Here is a 19,398-nt window from a genome sequence, read left to right as displayed (position 1 = left end):
ACCTAATGTCAGACAGGGCGTTGTTGACCAGCCTGTCTGTGCCTCCCTCCATGGATATGCCAGCCCAGAACATTACTGATCCACCAAAAACACATCATGCTGAACCATGTTACAGAAGGTCAGGTGCTCAGGCTACATTCATTAAGTCTGTTTCTGATTGTTTGGTCAGAGACATTAACAGGAGGTCATTTTGTAGGGCTCTCGTAGTGCTCATCTTGTTCATCCTTGCACCTGATGGGTTAACGTTCTTCTACAGCCTTGTTTCTCCTAGTTTCTCCTACATTACTGCCTGTCTCCTGGAATCTCCTGCATGTTCTTGAGACTGTGCTAGGAGACATAGAAAACCTTTTGGCAATAGCACGTATCGATGTGCCATCCTGGAGCATTTGCACTACCTGTGCCACCTCTGTAGGGTCCAGGTATCACCTCATGCTACCAGCAGTGACACTGATCTTGGCCAAATGCAGAGTGAAAATTTTTTTGGGAGTGAGATTTTTGTATCAATATTAAGGATGACCTCTCCAGTTTGACAACAGACAGACTAAACAGATGGGTGATGATACTGAATCCTTCTTCCTCCAACAGATGTAACAGTTGCACTAAATGTAGAGGCTTATTCACATTGTTTATCAGACTCAGTAAACCATATGTAGCAGCTTGGATACAACCAGATAGTGTAACTGCATGACTAAGAAGATTAGACTAGATTTACCTCCCGGGCGGTCGTCAGCAGTGCTCACACAGAGCTGGCACATAGCAACAGGTCAGTGAGCCCTGTGTGGCACATTAGCCTTCACCATAGACTGGGACAGAGGCCCTTTTAGCAGAGATGGAAGCTACCATTTCCCTATGACTTCTAGCCTACAGTTAAGCTTCTGCAAAAGGTCAGTGTCCTGCTCGAAGTCATAAGCTTTCAACCACATTTTAATTTCAATGTGGTTTTTGAGTGAGTTTGTGTTACAAGGGCATAGCCTGGTAGCATTGACCTACAGATGGTACAACCTATTTTTTTCTTAGAAAACCTACAATGGTACAACCTATTTTTTTCTTAGAAAACCTACAACTAGCCTTGAGTTTTCTGTAACCAAATCCACTCTTTTGTAAAGATATAATCTTTCACCTGTAGTACTTACTGTACTAAAGAAAAACAATTCCTTTGTCTGCTCAGGATAGCACAATGTGAGAGGACGGTGCTTTAACATGACAGTCCTATGGGCTGTGTTTACGTGGGCAGTCAAAGGGATACTCTGCACCTGCAGGTTCCTTTGGGTGAGTGTATGCTCATTATATTCACATCTGGGTAATCTGCTTACATCACAGTTTAATGAAGGCTCTTGTAAGTGGTGATTATAAAAAAATTAATCAGTGTTGATCTGCATTGCAGATATGTCCATACAATGCTATCAGATTCTTACCAAGGGAAAACCCCATTACAGAGGGCAAAAGCCATGAGTTGAAACAAGTTGTGGGTAAGAAACTCATAAAATCAAAGAGTGATCACCAGCACATTTAAAATATCTTAAAAATATTTAGTCAACTGTTAAACACTCAATTTCACAGTTTATTTTCTTAAAGCCTCTCTTCCTCCTTATGTAATCCTACTTCACATCCCCTTTGCTAATGTGCAGATTTAGATGATTACCTTATTTGATGTTATTTGTCAGGTGCCGAAAATAACAGGATTGCCGCCATACCAGGTAGCCCTGACCGTACATTTGCCCTCCAGAAGAGACTGACCAAAACTGAAAAAGAGGTGCTATCACTGAAGACCAGGATTGCTTGTGAGAGAGCATCATGGGAAAGGAGGTTTACAGAGCTGAAGAGAAAACAGGAAGAGCTGCATAATCAGGTGTGTTTGTGTGTGAAGTTGTGTGTGGGTGGTTGAGGTTCTGTAATTATACCATTGCCTCCTTTCCCTCAGCTGGAGTCTGGAGTGTTGGTGAAAGTGGGCAGTTACAGTGACCAGGGAGAGTCAGGAGTGGACAATGGAGAAGCATTTGAAGAGTATTCAGGTAAATGGCAGTAACACAATTATGGCAATAACAGAACAAATTTTCATATGCGCATCCTTTTGTATTTAGCCATGATATCAGCTGCTAATGTCTCACGTGCAGGCGGCCTCCATCAGCGCAGAAGGTCTGACATGTCATCAAGAAGTGATAGTTATGAATGCAGTTTGTCAGGCAGCCAGTTATCTTCATCCTCAGCACAGAGTTCAAGACCTTCCTCCTCCTCAACTTCAGCCTCGAGGTATTGCTTTCAAAGAAACGGTTTGGCAGAGAGTTGGATAAAAAAATATTCTTATATCTATGCTCAGAAGTTTATCTGCAAACAGTGGAAACAGCAGGGACCATTTCAGAGTCATGTGAGGTCCTATTGAAAATGTATTATGTAAAAAATCGTTCGGCAACAGTTATAATCCTCCCTCTTAAGAAATGCACAGGGTGTATATTCAAAATATAGTTCCAAAAGCAAATTTATTCATTATGTGGAATATATTTTAGGATCATAATTCCTGATTTATCGATGTGTGTGATTTTCTTTCACTAAGAGAAGTTTTCTTTCTGCAGTGTGAGATCATGGAGGAAATCTCAAGGGCCACATCGAGTTTTTGTTCCTCACTCCCCGATGGACTTACAGTTAGGCCATCGGGTCAGGATCATGCTGCCATCTGGGAGGATCAGCACAGGAATAGTTCGTTTCCTCGGTCACCTGCAGGGGGAGGTAGATCTCCACCTTGGAGTTGAGCTGCAAACTCCTGACTCAGGGCTATGTGATGGGAGCCACCTGGGACACAGCTACTTTGAATGGTAACCAATGTCATTTTCCTACCTGCCGTACTCAAGCAACATGTATATGTTTTTGCTCTAAGGTTGTGCAACTTGACATTTAGTAATGTACTGCGATTTGGATGTGTGCACTAAGTAATGCTTTTTACAATAATCTGAGTATCTATTTAAATTCAAATGCTTCTAAACCTTTACATTTGTTTTGAAGTGTATTTACCTTAAGCACCATTCTTTCACACAATTACACAATGTATTAATACATTAACTTTGATGGATTTGATATTCCATAATTCAATATTTCACCATCTCAAGGGTTTACATTAAATGATATGAAAGCAGAAGAAAATCTCTGAATACATAACATGTTGAACCTTGAAGCAACACCAAGAGACTACATATGCATCTTTCAAGTGCCACAGCTTACCTGAGAAATGTGGCTGACCATGTCACTGACCACGCTGTACCCATCGTCTGATGGTTGCTTCCAGCTCAGATCATCTCAAACTGGTTTACCGAACCTGAAGATGAGTTCACTATAGTCAAATGTTCTCCACAGTCACCAGATCTCAATCTAATAGACCATGTTTTGGATGTGGTGAAATGGAAAACTTGCATCATGGATGTGCAGCTGACACATATGCAGCAACTATCTGTGAATATGGACCAAAATGTCTGAAGAATATTTCTTGCAGCTTATTAACTTCATATCATGAAGAAGTAAGGCATTCCCGAAGGCAAAAGAAGGTCCAACATAAAACTGCAAGGTGTGCCTAATGAAGTGGCTGTTGGGTATTTTTTTAGGACTGTGCTGCACTGTGCTGCACATGCAGCTGTCAGGTCATCTTAGCTGTCTTTAAAGGCATGAGGTGCAACCTTGTAATGTGAACTCACTTTCCTACAATAACAAACTTGACTGACTGCGTTTGGAAATGTTACTTAAATCTAGTATTTTTTTACGAGACTGCAAAAGAACAAAAGAACAATAACAAACACACGACCTCCGTGACATCTAAAATATTAAAATTATAAATATAAGTGTGATTTTCTAACGTATAGTCTGTTTGAATAGTAACTTAATCTCCTTTTTTTCCCCAGCAAACCTGGATACGGGGCTTTTGTACCTTTCCACAAACTACTAATGGCATGGGAGTAACAAAAATACATACATCTTACCAAGCTCGCCATCGACTAGAGCAGCGGTCCCCAACCCCCGGGCCACGGACCGGTACCGGTCCGTGAGTCGTTTGGTACCGGGCCGCGAGAGTTGAGGCTCGGGTGTGAAATGTATGGTTTTCAGGGTTTTTATCGGTTTTTAGCGTTATTTTGTTATCGTTTTTATCGTTAATTCTGTTTTCCTGGGTCTTTTCATGTGTGTTATGAATAAATCTTCTTTTTTTCGGTACTACGGTAGTTTTATTTTGTTGTATTTATCCGCGACACTTTAAAGGCCGGTCCGTGAAAATATTGTCGGGCATAAACCGGTCCGTGGCGCAAAAAAAGGTTGGGGACCGCTGGACTAGAGGACCAGGTGAATACAGAACAGCATCATCAATCTGACACTGCAGCATAATGGTACATTTACACATGCATCTTGCCTGTGAATCGATATCAATTTCCTATTCACAATAAAAACATCAGTTCAACAAACAGTGCTGTATGAAGGTTAATGTGTTACCAAGTAACTGATGATTGTTTGATGAACTAGTTTAAGTCTGCTAAAAAGTACTCGTTTCTCTAATGCTAAGAGAAATGCTGAATATCAAGTGCACGGTCAAGTTTGTCTAAAAGCCTTCAGGTATGAGATTATTACTTGAAGCCGGTATCAGCATGACAAAGGAAGAGGCCATCATATTACACGCCTGTGAAACACAACCTGTACTCAAGCTTTTATGTTCCTTGTCTTAACTGACAAAGTGACTCCATGTCGCAGAGAAATTGTCCAAAAAAAAAAAAATCTTGATAAGCTAACAGCTATGTTTAAACAAAGGCTTTGAAGCCCAAGGTTGTTTGAGTATGCTAACCGAATTCCCTGTTTACACATCATGGTAAATGGCCTGTATTTGTATAGCGCTTTACTTAGTCCCTATGGACCCCAAAGCGCTTTACACTACATTTAGTGATCCATATGTTCACACACTGGTGATGGCAAGCTACATTGTAGCCACAGCTGCCCTGGGGTGCACTGACAGAGGCGGACACTGGCACCACCGGGCCCTCTGACCACCACCAGTAGGCAACGGGTGAAGTGTCTTGCCCAAGGACACGGGGACCGAGACTGTCGGAGCTGGGACTCGAACCGACAACCTTCCGATTACAAGACTGCCAACTCTTGAGCCTCGAATGCCCCCACATCATGTAAAACATGGGACACATGTGTGCGAACATTGCACAAGTTATAGAAGTAAAGTTATATAAAGTAAATATTTACATTCATTCAACCGTAACACCCCACTCTAGCTGGTAATGGTAACTGTGTTTCTTGATTAAACAAATATTATTGTTGCACCTCCTGGATAGTTGGCATAGTTTAGATTTTTGAATTATCAAAAAAAAGAAAAGAATCAAAAGCCAAGAAACAGAAGTGGTCCATCGAGTCTCAAAACAACATTAGATAACAAAGAATTGACATGTTGGGTAATATCTGCAACTCTGTGAACTTTAAAAATAACAAGGACATTTCTCAGGGATATAGTCATAGAGTTAGGGTGTGAGAAAGGTTGGTGTATTTGCACAAAACGGTTACATATGGAGGTTTTGGAAGGCTAGCAGCTCTGTGAGGCTACATGTGAGCTACTGACCCTGCACACAATGATTATAATACCAATAACCACAGTGATTAGCATGTTAACAGTTATAGTTTTCAATGTGCATTAGCATAATGATGATTCCCTTTATTTTAACATAAATCTAGTGTTCATGCTGCTATAAAACAGCAGCATTTTGTTTAATTAATTAGTTCACAATTACCTTATTAACGTGTAAAACTAGTTAAGGTGAGCGCTACATTGGAGAAACCAATAAACTCCATATAGACTTTGAAGTTAAGCTAAACGATCTGTCCCTGCAACCTGGACAATATAGAGACAAATGGAAAAGTTGACTCTTAATATAAAAACAACTCTCACCTTGTACCAGCATCAGTACGGATATGAGGCCTTTTCCCAGTGAGACAAATTACATCTGCAGGGACTGGTGATGCATGAAGTGCAAGATCTTAGTTATCTACTGTCTTTCCTATTATTATACACAAGTGTGATTGCATTTAACATTTGTTTTTAAATATAAGTTAGTTTTAAATCATGTCTGCATCGTTCAAGTGGCAAAAAAGGTATTTAGCACACACACATACACTAAAACACACACAACACACACAACACACACATCACACACACACACCAACACTCCAACACACACACCCATTTACCATTTACCATTTATTTTTTTTCTTTTTTTTTTTTTTTTTTTTTTTTTTTTTTTTTTTTAGTATTTTTTTTTTTGAATCTGTTTTACGTTTCCTCAGTCACTGGGGGAAAAAAAACAGTTTCTCGTCCAGGCTTGCAACACGAGCTGCGCTGTTTCTTGTGAAACTGAGTAGGACAGTTTGGCAGCAATTCTACCTGTGAGGCAATCAGGATCACTGTTGTTTGGTCTCTGATTAACATCAGAGGGATATTTACAAGTGAATTAAATAAACCCGAAGAACTAGTTTGGGATTAATCCACTAACCCCATACCAGCTGTTTATTTTCTTTTGCAAATCCATTTCGTGAACGCCGTTGAGCTGTAGCGTATCCTGTCTTTCATTGGGTGTAAAGTGGTAGCTGTGGACAGCAAAGACAACCAATCACACTTACATTCACACCAATAGCCAATTTAGAATCACCAATTAAACCAACATGCATGTCTTTGGACTGTGGGAGGAAGCCAGAGAGAGCCCACACAGGTATGGGGAAACATGAAAATTCCACACAGAAAACTGGATTTAAACCACTGGCTGGCTCTCCACGCAACAGTGCTAATCCCCGTCCCTTTGTGTTGTAATAGACTTCACACATATTATTATTACAATAGACTTTAATAGGTAGTGACAATGCATTTCCTAAATATTCTTACAATGAGTTCTAACACTAAACATTTGAAGTTAATGATCCAATATAAGAATAGAGAATACAAATCATTTATGAGAACTAAATTCCATAACTGTCATTTTTATACGTTATACTGTAGTCTCTCCTACACAGACTAATCGGGACAGTTATTCAGAGAATGATTCATGAAGCTGATTCAGGTTTACAGAACAAATGATGATGACACATCAGCAAGTTCCTTTTGCTTGGGTCAAAGCCTTTTTTTAAGTTCAGTTTCAATTTCCTAGCAAGATCAGCATTTACACTGTATGGCAAAAACATGCAATGTTAGCTTATCTTTGTGGACTACATGACTTTTATATTTACTTATGAAGCTCACAGAGCAAGGACACCAAAGGTATTTCAGAAGTGGGGAACTAAAAGCAACAGAGTCGCTCTTTGGAGAGGCGTATGCCGTAAATCAAACTACTGACTTTACACATGCCCTCTGTGACGTAACCTACTACAGGTTTTCTCATGCCAGATCTTATCAGGACAGAAACAAAATGCTGACAGGTAAGAACACTTCAAAATTATTGATATATCAGATGAAATACTCTTGAAAGTTTAAAGTTTGAACTAGTTAATAAAGGAGAAACAAATTTCCCGACCAATAAAAACAATTTAAAAATGCAGCAGGACATCATCAGTTGCCTTTTCTAATGCAAAAACTCAAAAGTCACAATAGAAAAAATTCTGATAACGAATTCAACAATTAACTTTATTTTGGAAACCTCAGACAGAGGTGTAAAGTGGATGACTCAATGCCTCTTTAGATCAAAGACTACCTTAAGCCTGCACATTTAAGATGTAATTTCCGAAATGCTGAAGGTTGGATAGATGCAAACATTTATTAAACATACGAGCAATGACAGAGACAGCATGCAGGAGTTCTATTTAGCTGTCTTTTTGTGGTGTTGTCTTTACAGTGAAGTAGATGAGCAGGATGTAGCTCTGAGGGTAACATGTTACCCTTACATGTAAAAGCTCTCTGGCCTGAGATGGAGAGGAGACATAAAGCCAACCTCACAGGGTAAATGCACTCCTAGTACTGGTTACATCAGGAAGGTCAAACATGCAGATCTATCTGCTGTGGTGATAAGAAAGCAGCTGAAAATACCTTCTGTGTAACTTGTGTGACAAGTTACCATTGCATGAGCGTTTGGTGTCCTCATTTTCTCCGTCCTCACTTGTCATGTTTGTTTAAAAAACAAAAACAAAAGCAAGATAGCAACAGCAAAAATGCTCTCAAAAAGGGGACTTCCCAAACCAGTTGGTTATGTCATGGTGGCTGTATCCATAGTTCATAAAGGTTTTTATAGCTCACCTACATAATTAGCGTTTCATTTTTCTTTTATTGTGGTATCTCAGCTACTTTGCTTTCAATAATATTTGGAAGCCTGGGTACTTTTCTGGACTGACTGCCAGTGTTTTTTAGTATACTGCAACTGTCCCTTGAAAGGATAATACTTGTCTGCAGGCTGTTTCTGAAGAACTAAGATTAAAAGTAGCACATAGTACAGCAACAGGTTATTTCATGAGAACTTAAAACTAATTAACTTTGATGCAATATGCATAAACAAATATGCATAAATGTAACCGTTTTCCATCTAGAGGCACTTTTTATCCAAAACATGGATGACAAAGACATATGACTCCAGTGTCATAAAAAATATATATATATAACCTATAACAGATTAACTAAATCATTCATAAATAAAACGTTTCATTTTTACAGTATAATAGCACATTGCACAGAATTAGTTTTTAAATGACTCAGCTATAGGCACTATGCGACCTTCTGAAAAGGTGATAAGGATGCTATTGAGGTCAAGGCAAGTAGTAATGACAGGTCTGAAAGAAGAATAATCAGAAAAGATCTCTTTGGGCTTTCAGCTTCAGTATCTCTGCAGCTAGTTTCTCAGCATTCATCAGATTTGGAAACATTTCCATGACAGTATCCACCAGATGTGGGTTGAAGATAGTTTTGAGCTTGTTGCGGAGTTCTAACCTTTGTGAGTCAAATGCAGCAGAAGATGGTTGTTGTCCCCTTGAATAGTACTGATGACTGTTGCTAGAGCAGCAAGAATTGTGGTAGTGTGAAGAACGAGTTGAAGAAGGGAGGCTATGTGGTCTGCTGGCTTGTGGTAACCCCTGAAAGGGATCTGACCAGTAATGTTGCTGAACATGGGTGCCTCCACTGTACTGGAAATGGCTGGGGAGGCTGCGCTGGTGGGAAGCAGTGGGTGTGAGGGCATTTGGGTGATAGGCGCTGTATTGGGGTTGTGCCTGAGAGTCCATGTTTCCATGAAATTGCTGGTGAACTGTCGAGGGCATTGCATGAGAACAGCACTTGCAAGGCTGATTTATGTTATTTTTCTCTAAATGTACGGGAGAATTTGTGGCTCCAGGAGGAGCACTCTGATACTGCAGCCTGAGCATCTTTGAGTTGTGGAGGGAATGCGAAATATCAGAGTACTGACTCTCAAATGAGCCAAGGCCTGAATCCAGGTACTCTTGAGACATGTTGGCATAGTAATGATTTGGCATCAAGTGCAACCCAGGCCACTCTTTCTGACACTGGGTTCCTGTTACAGAACACGGCATGTGATTTGGATTGTGTCTAGGATCCTCCCAGTACAGCTGCTTGTTTTCACTAACGTGAGAAGGTGGTGAGGAAGTCTGCTGATCTCTTTTGAGCTCTTTGTTGGAGTCTCGAGGATGAAAATAGGCATTTTGAGCAAGTGCGGGATCAGACTGAAGCTGTCTGGGTGACAATCTGGCATTTCTCTCTTCTTTTACAGTAGAAATCTGGGCTTTCTCTCTCAGTTCATCAGCCAAAGACAGATAGGGTTGGTTTACCCGCTCAGGATGGTAGAACTTACACTTTATGCCATACGTGCACTTTTTTTCTGTGATGGAGAAAAATAAGACACATAAGCAAAAAGATTTTTTGTTGATGAGATCTAATGTGGACAGCACATTCTCTGCTGCAGAAGAGGTTAACACTTCCTGATCGATATGCTAATCGTACCTACCGTATGGACAGAGTTGTCTCTGTTGCTCCGTAGGACGAGGCTTTTTCCGAAGGAAATTGTCAAGGCTGGGGCCGTGGCGACCCAAAGGGTCATCTGGGGGCATGAACCTGTAGAAAAATACAAAAATTGTAGAGTTCTTCATCCACTTGTACAACTCTGCTGTAAGCTGCAAATTCTTTTTCTGGAAAATTCACCACGGAAGGAAAATGTGGTATTTCACAGGCACATACAGAAGAACAGGCTTACTTGTCATTCACAAAGGAGTACATGAGCAGCCTCTCTTCAATGCATTTCTTCCACTCAGGTCTTTCTGCTTGGAGGTCTCGGTAGGTGTCATTGGATACGATTATTCCATCGGACTCATACGCCAATTTGATAATAAAGCGGTCATCATAGCAAACCACTCGCTTGCCCCCAACACGGCGTGATGGAGTAAAGACAACGATTTTCCTTTTTTCAAGCTCCAGCAGAATGTGTTGATCTGAAAGTGCAACCAGTAATCAGTTACAGATCCAGAGTTGACAATTTACGCTGTATTAAATGATTTCGTGTATTCAACTGTACTGTGACACATTAAAAAGATGTGGATTTATTGAAAGATGCATGCCAAACCACAAGGTGAAAACAAAGTTTGTACAATTTTAACAAGGTTGAAAGTTAATATTTGCCTTTATTCTTTGAAAGAGCTTCAACTCTCTCAGGCAAGCTTTCTTGTCATTTCTTTATGTAGTCTTCAGGAATAGTTCTCCAGGCTTTTTAAAAGCTGCCAACATCCAGTAAGCTCTTTATTGGATGTTGGCAGCCTTTTGTTCCCTTCTCTGTGAAGAGCATCCCACACTCCTTCCATAATGCTGATTTCAGTGCCTTGAGACAATTGTTGTTGTAATTTGGCACTATATAAATAAAACTAAAATTGAATTGAATTTCTAGGCCTGGGGAGGTCATTCTATTTTTTTCTTTTCTATCCAGGTATTTCTTTGCAAACTTGGTAATGTGTTATGAATCACTGTCGTGCTGAAACATGAAGCTGCTGCCAATCAGACACCTCTGGGATGCTATTGCATGGTGGATCAAGATTCTGACAGCACTTTTCTATGTTCATACTTCCAAAAAGCACTGGATGAAATGCAGGCCAAAGCCATGACAGAGCCTGCATCATGTTTTACAGATGGCTGCAGACATGTACTGTTGTACCTTTCTCCTGATCTCTTCTGAACAGAACCAAAAATTCTAACAAGATTCACCACTCCATAAGACCTGTTGCCACTGATTTTCAGTCCAGGTATTGTGTATTTTGGCATACCTCAGCCTTTTCTCCCCATTTCATTTCCTTAAGAATGGTTTTTGACAGCCACCATTTCATTGAAACCATTTCTGACGAGGCTTCAGTGAACAGTAGATGCATCTCTCTGGGCCTGTGTCAGATCTGGATTTTTTCCTATTTCTTAAAGACACGACTTTCAGATATACTTTGCGTGCTTTAGTAGAAAATTTCTAGAGTAAAACTTTGAAAAACCTTCATAAACCTTGGAGAATGATTGCTCAAGACCACAAATTTTTTTGGAATTAGAACATAAGGAAATGAGGGGTAGCTTAAGATTACTCTAGATCATGCTACGTGCAAGCTGAGTGAATAAATGCACGACAAAGACACACGCGCACACACACACATTGATAGTGCTTCAAAACAAGTTAAGGGTAAGTGAAATGAACCTTGAACTCTGTGTGATGAACAAAAGATAGAAAACCTTATGTGATAGAAAAGCACTTTTCTAACTTCTGTCAAAACTTAACAACTTACTGTAAATAGATACCAGTAGTTAACTACAACATCAAGTACGGTAGGTGTGGAAAAAAAAAACAACACACAAAAAAACCCAAAAAAAATCCCCATCTCTACTTCCCGATGGGACTTTCCCACGAGTAACTACATGGTGATTTTTACTTCCTTGTTCAAAGATTGAAAAAAAGAACCTTTGGATTGCTCCACCCAGGCTGCACAGCTATTAATTCTTGAGAGCAACAAGGGGCTTATGCTCCAGGATGTGCCATCCTTTTTATTTAGTTGTTGTGCTGCAGGTGGTAATATTTACACAAAGATACACTGACATTATATTCATCTGGGCTTTATAAATACACGGACATAAGTGAATCAGTTGAGATAAATTTAGAACTCTATTATACACGACTGTCTGTGATTACAATATTGGAACCACCCAAAAACATTCAGAGTGACTCATTTAAGTGTTTTTCCACTTTTTCTTGCCATGGCCTGGTATGGAAATATTTTATGCTGGCCAACTAAATAATACCCTGTTTCACAACCTTAACTTTTTTTTGCATCGATGTATTAGTTTTTCTGTAATATCTCCTGGCTCATGTGGGAATTATTCATGAATACAGAATTATGTGATAGAATTTCTAAGTTTTTCATTTCTTGCTTAAAAAAAATCACCTCTAAAACTCACTGTATAATACGGTATTTGTTTCTGTATTAACAAAAAAAAAAGCGTGAGTGGGGGAAGAAAAAAAAATATCATCTTAGCACGACTTGTACGCAAAAACTAGAATAAATGGCAACCTCTCTGTTACAATAGTTGTGTGGGCTTATTTCATTTGTTTCAGTTCCTTAAGAATTTGTTACCTTCTTGAGTAAAACAATCAGGCTACCATTTAAGAACATCTTTAGTGATTTATATCCATTTTAGCTACTTTTTGTTCTAAATCTATGGGTAAACATTCTGATTACAGTGTGGTTATGGCAGGATATACCCTGCAGATATTATCTCATTGTACAGAAACTGAAACTTTAAGAGGCTAACATAGTCGGCACTTTAACAGAAGTGATCAGCTTATGTTGTAACCATTGCATGTGCCACACACTGAGCCCGGAGGGGAATTTTTTGTATCTTTTGTCTTATCTGACAGTTCAGAAGGTGTGGTTCTCATTCTCCTGGATTCACTGGTCTTGCCTGCTGCCAGGAGACTAAAATATAAACTTTTAGTCTTCTCTAACATTAAACTAACCAATAATGAGAAAATTAGCAGATGGTAGAACCAGACTGACTGCTAAAAGCAGTCAACGAATTTTCAATTCTAAGAATTTCTTTCATTGACAGCTTACAATGGACGCCTTTTTACACATACAAAACCTGTTCTTTATTGGCCTGGACTCAAAGAGAACACAGGCACATCAAAATATTTTGTCAGCAATACACACATCACATTTGTTTTTTCCCTCCACCAATTAGTGAGTCTTAAGGATCTAATTCCATCTTTATGGTCGTGCTAACATCCAGCATGAAAATAATATCAGATTCATTTCTGTTTGAATCAAACCTTATTTGTCATTCACACCCCGTGTGAAAACTGCTTTTTGTGTCACCAGTATTAACCTCATTTAACTTCGCCTCACAGGGATGTTAGGCTGAAATTTGTCCCGTCTACTTGATGGGAAACATCTGTCTGCTTTGCTTTATTTCTGCCATCCTCACCTGTCAGGGGAGCATCAGCTCTGGGCAGCTCTTTGCGCCAGCTGGGAACGAACACAGTAATGCTAGTATGACCTCTGTCAAGGAAGAAGTTCACCGCCAGCTGAATCCCTTGGCATGAGAATACTTCCTTGTTGCCATGACTGTGAAAAAAAGAAGAAGCATAAGAGATAACATGGGTTCAGTTAATCTGACCGAAAATAATCTAATCTAATTCATAGTCAAAAGGAGGCTTAACAAATTACACTGATCTGAGTAAACACCACGTCTTCAAATGCTGCTTAGAAGGAATCTTCCCTCTGGCTATTACCCAGTCCGAAAGTCACATATTGCACATAATTTCTGGTAAAAGGTGGGGATTCTGAGTAGAGGATCTAGAATTTGCATAATGTCTCAGCGGTCCATGCTAAAACATGCACGGGCAGTGCAGTCAACACCTCCTTTAAAAAGTCAAGTCACACGACATAGTAGGAAAATAGAGAGTTAAATAAGACTTTGAAAAATAACTGTCCTTATTCAGAAAGTGTTCATAGCAGCTGTGACATTCATGGATTATGATTTAATCTGATAATCTACAGAGCAGGAAGTATCATCAGGATTACCTCATGGCAACATTGCTGCCGTCAATAACAACAGGCCTCAATTCTTCGTCCGGTTTGTTTTGGTCCCACAGCTGCGTTGTGTTTTTGCAGGACCCAAGACCCCAACTGGGAGGCTGCAGGGAGTCGTTTTGGCGTGTGCTCCTCTCGTCACTGTCAGAGCTGGAAATGCAAGGTACACTGCTGGTTCTGTTCCTAACGAGCTCTCCTAGCACCGCATTAGTGTCTGTGCTTAAGCCCTGTTTCCTCAAAGCAGCCATGACCTCTGATGGGGTGTAACCCAACTTCCTGAAGAAGTCCACTCTGAGCTGGAACTCCTCACTGTCTGCTTCCAGAGAGTCTGAAACTGAGCTCAGGCTGGGAAGAGCCTCGTCCATCCTGAAGCATCTGAGCCTCTTTTTTTCAGGAGCATAGAAGGTGAATTACATCAACTTGGCCTGGGTTAAAAAAAATATGATATTCCATTAGTTACTAAAGGAGTTGTAGCTCATATAGTCTGAAATTTTACAAAGAGTAAAATAAAACATGATAATACACATTTCAGTGGCCATTACATACCTCAATATTCTGTAATTTGTTTTATGTATGCTTCAACAAAATTCAGCCTTACATATTTGAAGTTTGTAAAAACTCTGGTGTCCCAACAAGATTTTTAGCCCTGAACTGACACCTCAAAACCAATTCCACCAACTTCGCCTTGTGAGATTAAGTAATCGTTAAAGATTTATACAGGCTACTAAAGTAGTGGAGTATGGTGATTAATGGATTAAACATTTAGACAAGTTAAACTGAATTAATCTTCTTCAACCTGTCATTTCTTAAGGATAACGCCAATATTTTGGCACACCCTGCTGCTTTAATTGAAAATGCGCTTCTTTCCTCTCTTCTCGTAGTCTTTTGAACTATAGTGTAAAAAAAGAAACAAAGAAACAAGACATATCTGACGCCCAATGGACAGTCTCCAGCTGCATATAGCAAATTACGGTGACAGCTTCCAGATTAAGCACTTTAAGCAAGTAATATTACTTTTATTTTTAATATCTTCTTGATAGACGTGTCAAGTTAGTTCTTACAGGCTGTAAGAGGCCTGTTGCAACATATCCTACTGTAAAGTTAGATCGCTTACTCATTTTCTTTTTACGCAAGTCAGCAGATCAGAAAGTAGTCCTGCCCTGCTCTGTGTAACGTAGGCTACTCTTCGATAGCCCATGTTACGCACAAATAAACAAACAAGGCAGAAAAGTGTACCTCTACCTGTACTGTATACGCCGACTTTACCTGGCACAGGTAAGAGCTCAGTTAGCCGCGCTACTAACGGGACATTTCCCCCGCTAAGCCCGATCGACAGATCACATTACAGTCAACAAATCTCACGGCAGAGGCGAGCCGTCATCTTACCTGCTCGGTTTCCTTCTGTTCTATTTAACAGCAGAGGCCACTTAAAGTTCGAGTTAATGTTTGGAAGCACTCTTAACTTTGACGCTGTTCCTACTTCATACAGTAGCACCGCCCTCTTGGAAATGATTTCTTCTCCTCTTCCTCCAGGCGCATGCATGCACAGCCATGAAAACATTTGAATATAAGAGAGATACGATAAGGTGTGCCTGTTTCCGCTGGCTGTCACTCACTCACTGTAGTATTCAAGTTTTTTTTTTCTTTTTTCCATTTGTCAGCAGCAAGAAGAAAGGAAGTCTGAAATATCACAAAGAGTATCAAATAGCTCACGTTTCTAGTTGCTGTGTCCCCTTTAGGCAATGCGCAATAAGCCCGACCTCACAGCACTCTTACTGTATATCGTCTAAAAATAGAGCTTATTTGTTTTTCCAGTCAGTCTAGAGCCAAAATCGGAAAATGACACCAAACCAAAGTCAGTACGATTATATGTTATGAAACTGTGATTACAGGTAAAACTGATCTATGAAATATTTTGTCTCCACATTTTAGTTAATTTCCTTTTTTTCTGAGTTTTTTACGTTTATATGGTTATTCACTTTATTCAATATATGCGTGTGTATTTTTAATAGTTTAATATTGTACAGAAGCAATGTCTCGCCATAGGTTTTTTTTTTTTAATTACAAAACAGAAATATATTGTCATGATCCATATATACGTTTTTTAATGGTTGTAGGCAATGGGATGATTGTTGATAGGACAAATTAAATAAATAGGACACGGCGCCCCCTCGTGGTCCCGGAATAGTATTGGGAGTCAAGATTAAATACTCTATATTGTCATTATGCAAGCATGACGAAATTACAGTTGAACGTGTGGAAAAAAAGCAATCGACCCTAAACGTAATGTGCTCAAATCACTGATTTTTTTTCTTCACACTAGAGGATTTTCCAGAATGAATGTTCAGTTTAAGGTCATGCTAGAGCATCTCAGTCAGATATAACCCCTAAATTTGACTAGATCACTCCAAAACCTACATTTTGTTTTTTGAGCTATTTAGAGGTGGACTCTGTGTGTTTTGGCTCATTATCCTTCAAAACCCAAACCCAGGACATTTTCCTTCAGCAGTTTCTAGTAGGCAGAGTTCATGGTTCCATCAATTACAGCAAGTCATTCAGGTCCTGAAGCAGAAAAGCAGCCTACCACTACTACTATATTTGACTATTGCCATGATGCTCTGTTCATGAAATGCTGTGTTAGTTACCAGACGTAACAGGACTCAAGCCTTCCAAAAAATGCAACTTTTTTTTTGTTGCCTATCCCGTTTGGTTCTTTAGCCATCAGAATTATTGTCTGAAGGCCAGGAAAGATGCCCAATGGATTTACTTTACCAAGTGGATCATCATGGCCTTGCCATATTGGTCCATTTGATTGACCTTTATTATTGTTATGTATTTATTTTATTTTATTTTCAATTGTTACAGATCGGACAGACATGACTGGGGGATAGGAAAGGGAGAAAGAAAGAAAGAAAGAAAAACAGAGGGGAAGAGGGACAGTAAGAAAAGGCACTTAAAAAATCACCTGGATCACCTGTTGAGAGAAGAAAAACAGAAGAGAAAAGAAGCAAAAAAGAGAGCAACATAATAAACACAACACAATCGCAATAATCTAGCTAACAGTAAATAACAGTAGATACTAAATATTGAATGTTATTGCGCAGCACGCAAGATCGATAGCGCACAATGTCCTTTGCAGCCAAGAAAGGTGTAGTTTGTGTCTGTGAACACCCGTGTGTACACCTGTGAGCATGAGCACGCTTGTATTCAAAAGGTTTCTCCATGTAACAATCTGCTAGAGGATGTGGGGAGCCATAGCCCCGTTCCCCAGGGCACAGGCATGGAGGAGATCCAGGCCCCAGACATCCAGAGGCCCCAGAGTGTGAGAGCCCAGGGAGGACCATCGGAGGGGCAACTGGGCCACCCTCCTGGGAGGAGCTGAGGAGAGCCCCAGACGACGGGTCACCCAGCAGCCACGGAGCAGAAGCCAGAGGGGGCTGCAGTGATGTGCCCGCGGACATACTCTTAACTCCCAGGTCCAGGCACCACTTGGACCTGAGGAGAAACCAGACCCAGGAGATGCCACCCTTTTCCCTGGGCTGAAGACAAGCAGACTGCCCCCGGCCTCGCAGTAGCAGGGACGCCCCGCATCCCAGATCCCAATTGGAAGGCCATGATGAGACAAAAGTTCAACCTTTGTCTCATCAATCTACAAAATATTTTCCCAAAAGTCATGGGGATCATCAAGATGTTTTGGAGGGGTTTTTTTGGCAAATGTGAAACTATTTTTTGCTCAGTCTCCTTCTCAGTGTGGCCTGAAGTTTATCAGATGTTGTTCTGGCTCTGTGAGCTCCTGGATGAGTCTTAAATTACTCTTGGAGTAATTTTGGTATACTGGTAACTCCTGGGAAGTGACCAGCATACGCACGTGGAGCTTCACTACTGTCCCAAGTTTTCTCCATTTGTAGATAACGACTCTCATCATGGTTTCATGGGGTCCAAAGCCTTTGTATGGCTTTGTAACCCTTTCCAGACTGATAAATGTCACTGACTTTATTCCTCTGTTATTTCTGAGTTTCTTTATATGATGTCATGACTTGTTGCATGCAGACATCTTTTAGTTTAATTCACTGTGTCAGACAGATTCTGTTTAAGCGATTTCTTGATTCAGCAGGTCTAGCAGTGGGATCTGGGTGTGGTCAATGAAACTGAAACAAAATCAGGAAGGGGGCAAATTCTTATTCACAGAACTCTTCATATGCACGCACACATATCTACATACATATGCTTATTCATATATGCACACATATGTCTATGAATACTTCTGTGTTTTTGACATATGTAAACGTGTAGACTTGAACAGTAGAATGTTACACTTTACATTAGTTATTTACAGGTTATTAAATGCACTATTAAAAAGCAAATTAATAAAATACTAGATTGTATAAATTATATAATTTGAATAGTGTAAACATGCAGAATTGAACACAAGAAGATAATAAAAAGTATCCTGAAAAAGCTTGTCCCTAACTGAGCTATGAAACTTTTAGCATCTAGTTGTGTACACGCAAATGATAAATATGAATAACACAAGCAATGAAATAAAAATATAACGTGTTTATGAAAGGAAGGGAAAGCAACTAACAGTCAAATAATTCTACTCGGTCTTTGGGCAGTGCAGCAAAAACAAATCTACAACTTTTTGTTTTACACAGTAATTTGGCCACTAGATGTCACCATTGCTTCACAGTTTCCGCTGTGCAGGCTCTGCTCTCAAAGGAGAGGTTATGGAAAACGTTGGTCTGCAGGTGGTAGAGGTTTCAGTGGACTGATGGTTAAGTTGTGCAGTTTGTGTGTGTGTGTGTGTGCCTGTTTGTAAACTAGCTTTTGTGTAGAGGTTTAATGGCATGGTCGAGTTGGGATCATACCACGTGGAGCTTGTTAATGGCATACACAGAGTTGAGTTCCAGAGAGTGGAGAAAGTAATCAGGGCCAGTTGCCAGACGGCAGCCTCTTCTGAGGGACCACACCACTGGTCCCAGGTGTCTGTAAGGCCTGATATTACTGCAGGGCAATGAGCTGCAACCAGCAACTATAAGTTTGGGGATACACACACACACACACACACACACACACACACACACACACACAGATAATTACGCTGACTTTAATTCTTTTTCACACAGACACACCATAACCTTATTTACAGGTACATCTACTTTAACACTGGGCATCTGCTTTTTGTCACCAACAGTCCCTACGATGTGACTGAGTACACACACATGCTTATTTAGAGATATAGCAAAAGCACATAAATTTACACTTTCTTACAAGAGGATTATCTCTGATTTTATTTGTGGGAGAGATTCCAGAGGCATAAGCAAGAAACATCTGTTGTATGAC

At 40.0% G+C, this 19,398-nt stretch overlaps 2 protein-coding genes across 2 annotated transcripts; one reads left to right on the top strand and one right to left on the bottom strand.

Annotated features, from left to right (window-relative positions):
• Positions 1 to 754: 754 nt before the first annotated feature.
• LOC102306290 lies at positions 755 to 4,058 on the top strand. The gene is made up of 8 exons (XM_005925577.2): positions 755 to 884; positions 1,169 to 1,269; positions 1,385 to 1,469; positions 1,665 to 1,849; positions 1,922 to 2,012; positions 2,115 to 2,250; positions 2,571 to 2,810; positions 3,885 to 4,058. The coding sequence occupies exons 2-8, from the start codon at positions 1,201 to 1,203 to the stop codon at positions 3,940 to 3,942; spliced, it is 864 nt and encodes a 287-aa protein (XP_005925639.1). The 5' UTR covers positions 755 to 884; positions 1,169 to 1,200; the 3' UTR covers positions 3,943 to 4,058.
• A 2,720-nt stretch (positions 4,059 to 6,778) lies between these two features.
• On the bottom strand, positions 6,779 to 15,784 carry LOC102305980 (endoribonuclease ZC3H12A). Its single transcript, XM_005925576.3, has 6 exons — positions 15,442 to 15,784; positions 14,047 to 14,480; positions 13,448 to 13,587; positions 10,200 to 10,434; positions 9,954 to 10,060; positions 6,779 to 9,827 (listed from the first exon to the last, which is right to left on the bottom strand). The coding sequence occupies exons 2-6, from the start codon at positions 14,418 to 14,420 to the stop codon at positions 8,785 to 8,787; spliced, it is 1,899 nt and encodes a 632-aa protein (XP_005925638.1). The 5' UTR covers positions 14,421 to 14,480; positions 15,442 to 15,784; the 3' UTR covers positions 6,779 to 8,784.
• Positions 15,785 to 19,398: the final 3,614 nt, after the last annotated feature.

The sequence above is a fragment of the Haplochromis burtoni genome, unplaced genomic scaffold, assembly GCF_018398535.1.
Source record: "Haplochromis burtoni strain Fernald_Lab_line unplaced genomic scaffold, NCSU_Asbu1 Contig_84, whole genome shotgun sequence".
Lineage (NCBI taxonomy): Eukaryota > Metazoa > Chordata > Actinopteri > Cichliformes > Cichlidae > Haplochromis > Haplochromis burtoni.
This window is presented reverse-complemented; position numbering and strand designations above follow the sequence as displayed.

What these genes read in the sequence shown, in the direction of transcription:
- LOC102306290 (XM_005925577.2), top strand. Translation starts at nt 1,201, where the DNA reads ATGACAGTCCTATGGGCTGTGTTTACGTGGGCAGTCAAAGGGATACTC. An exon ending in GCACCTGCAGGTTCCTTTGG is followed by an intron (nt 1,270 to 1,384) that starts GTGAGTGTATGC and finishes TCTGCATTGCAG; the next exon opens with ATATGTCCATACAATGCTAT. An exon ending in TGAGTTGAAACAAGTTGTGG is followed by an intron (nt 1,470 to 1,664) that starts GTAAGAAACTCA and finishes GTTATTTGTCAG; the next exon opens with GTGCCGAAAATAACAGGATT.
- LOC102305980 (XM_005925576.3), bottom strand. Translation starts at nt 14,420, where the DNA reads ATGGACGAGGCTCTTCCCAGCCTGAGCTCAGTTTCAGACTCTCTGGAA. An exon ending in AGCTGATGCTCCCCTGACAG is followed by an intron (nt 10,435 to 13,447) that starts GTGAGGATGGCA and finishes TTGCACTTTCAG; the next exon opens with ATCAACACATTCTGCTGGAG. An exon ending in TACTCCTTTGTGAATGACAA is followed by an intron (nt 10,061 to 10,199) that starts GTAAGCCTGTTC and finishes ATTTTTCTACAG; the next exon opens with GTTCATGCCCCCAGATGACC.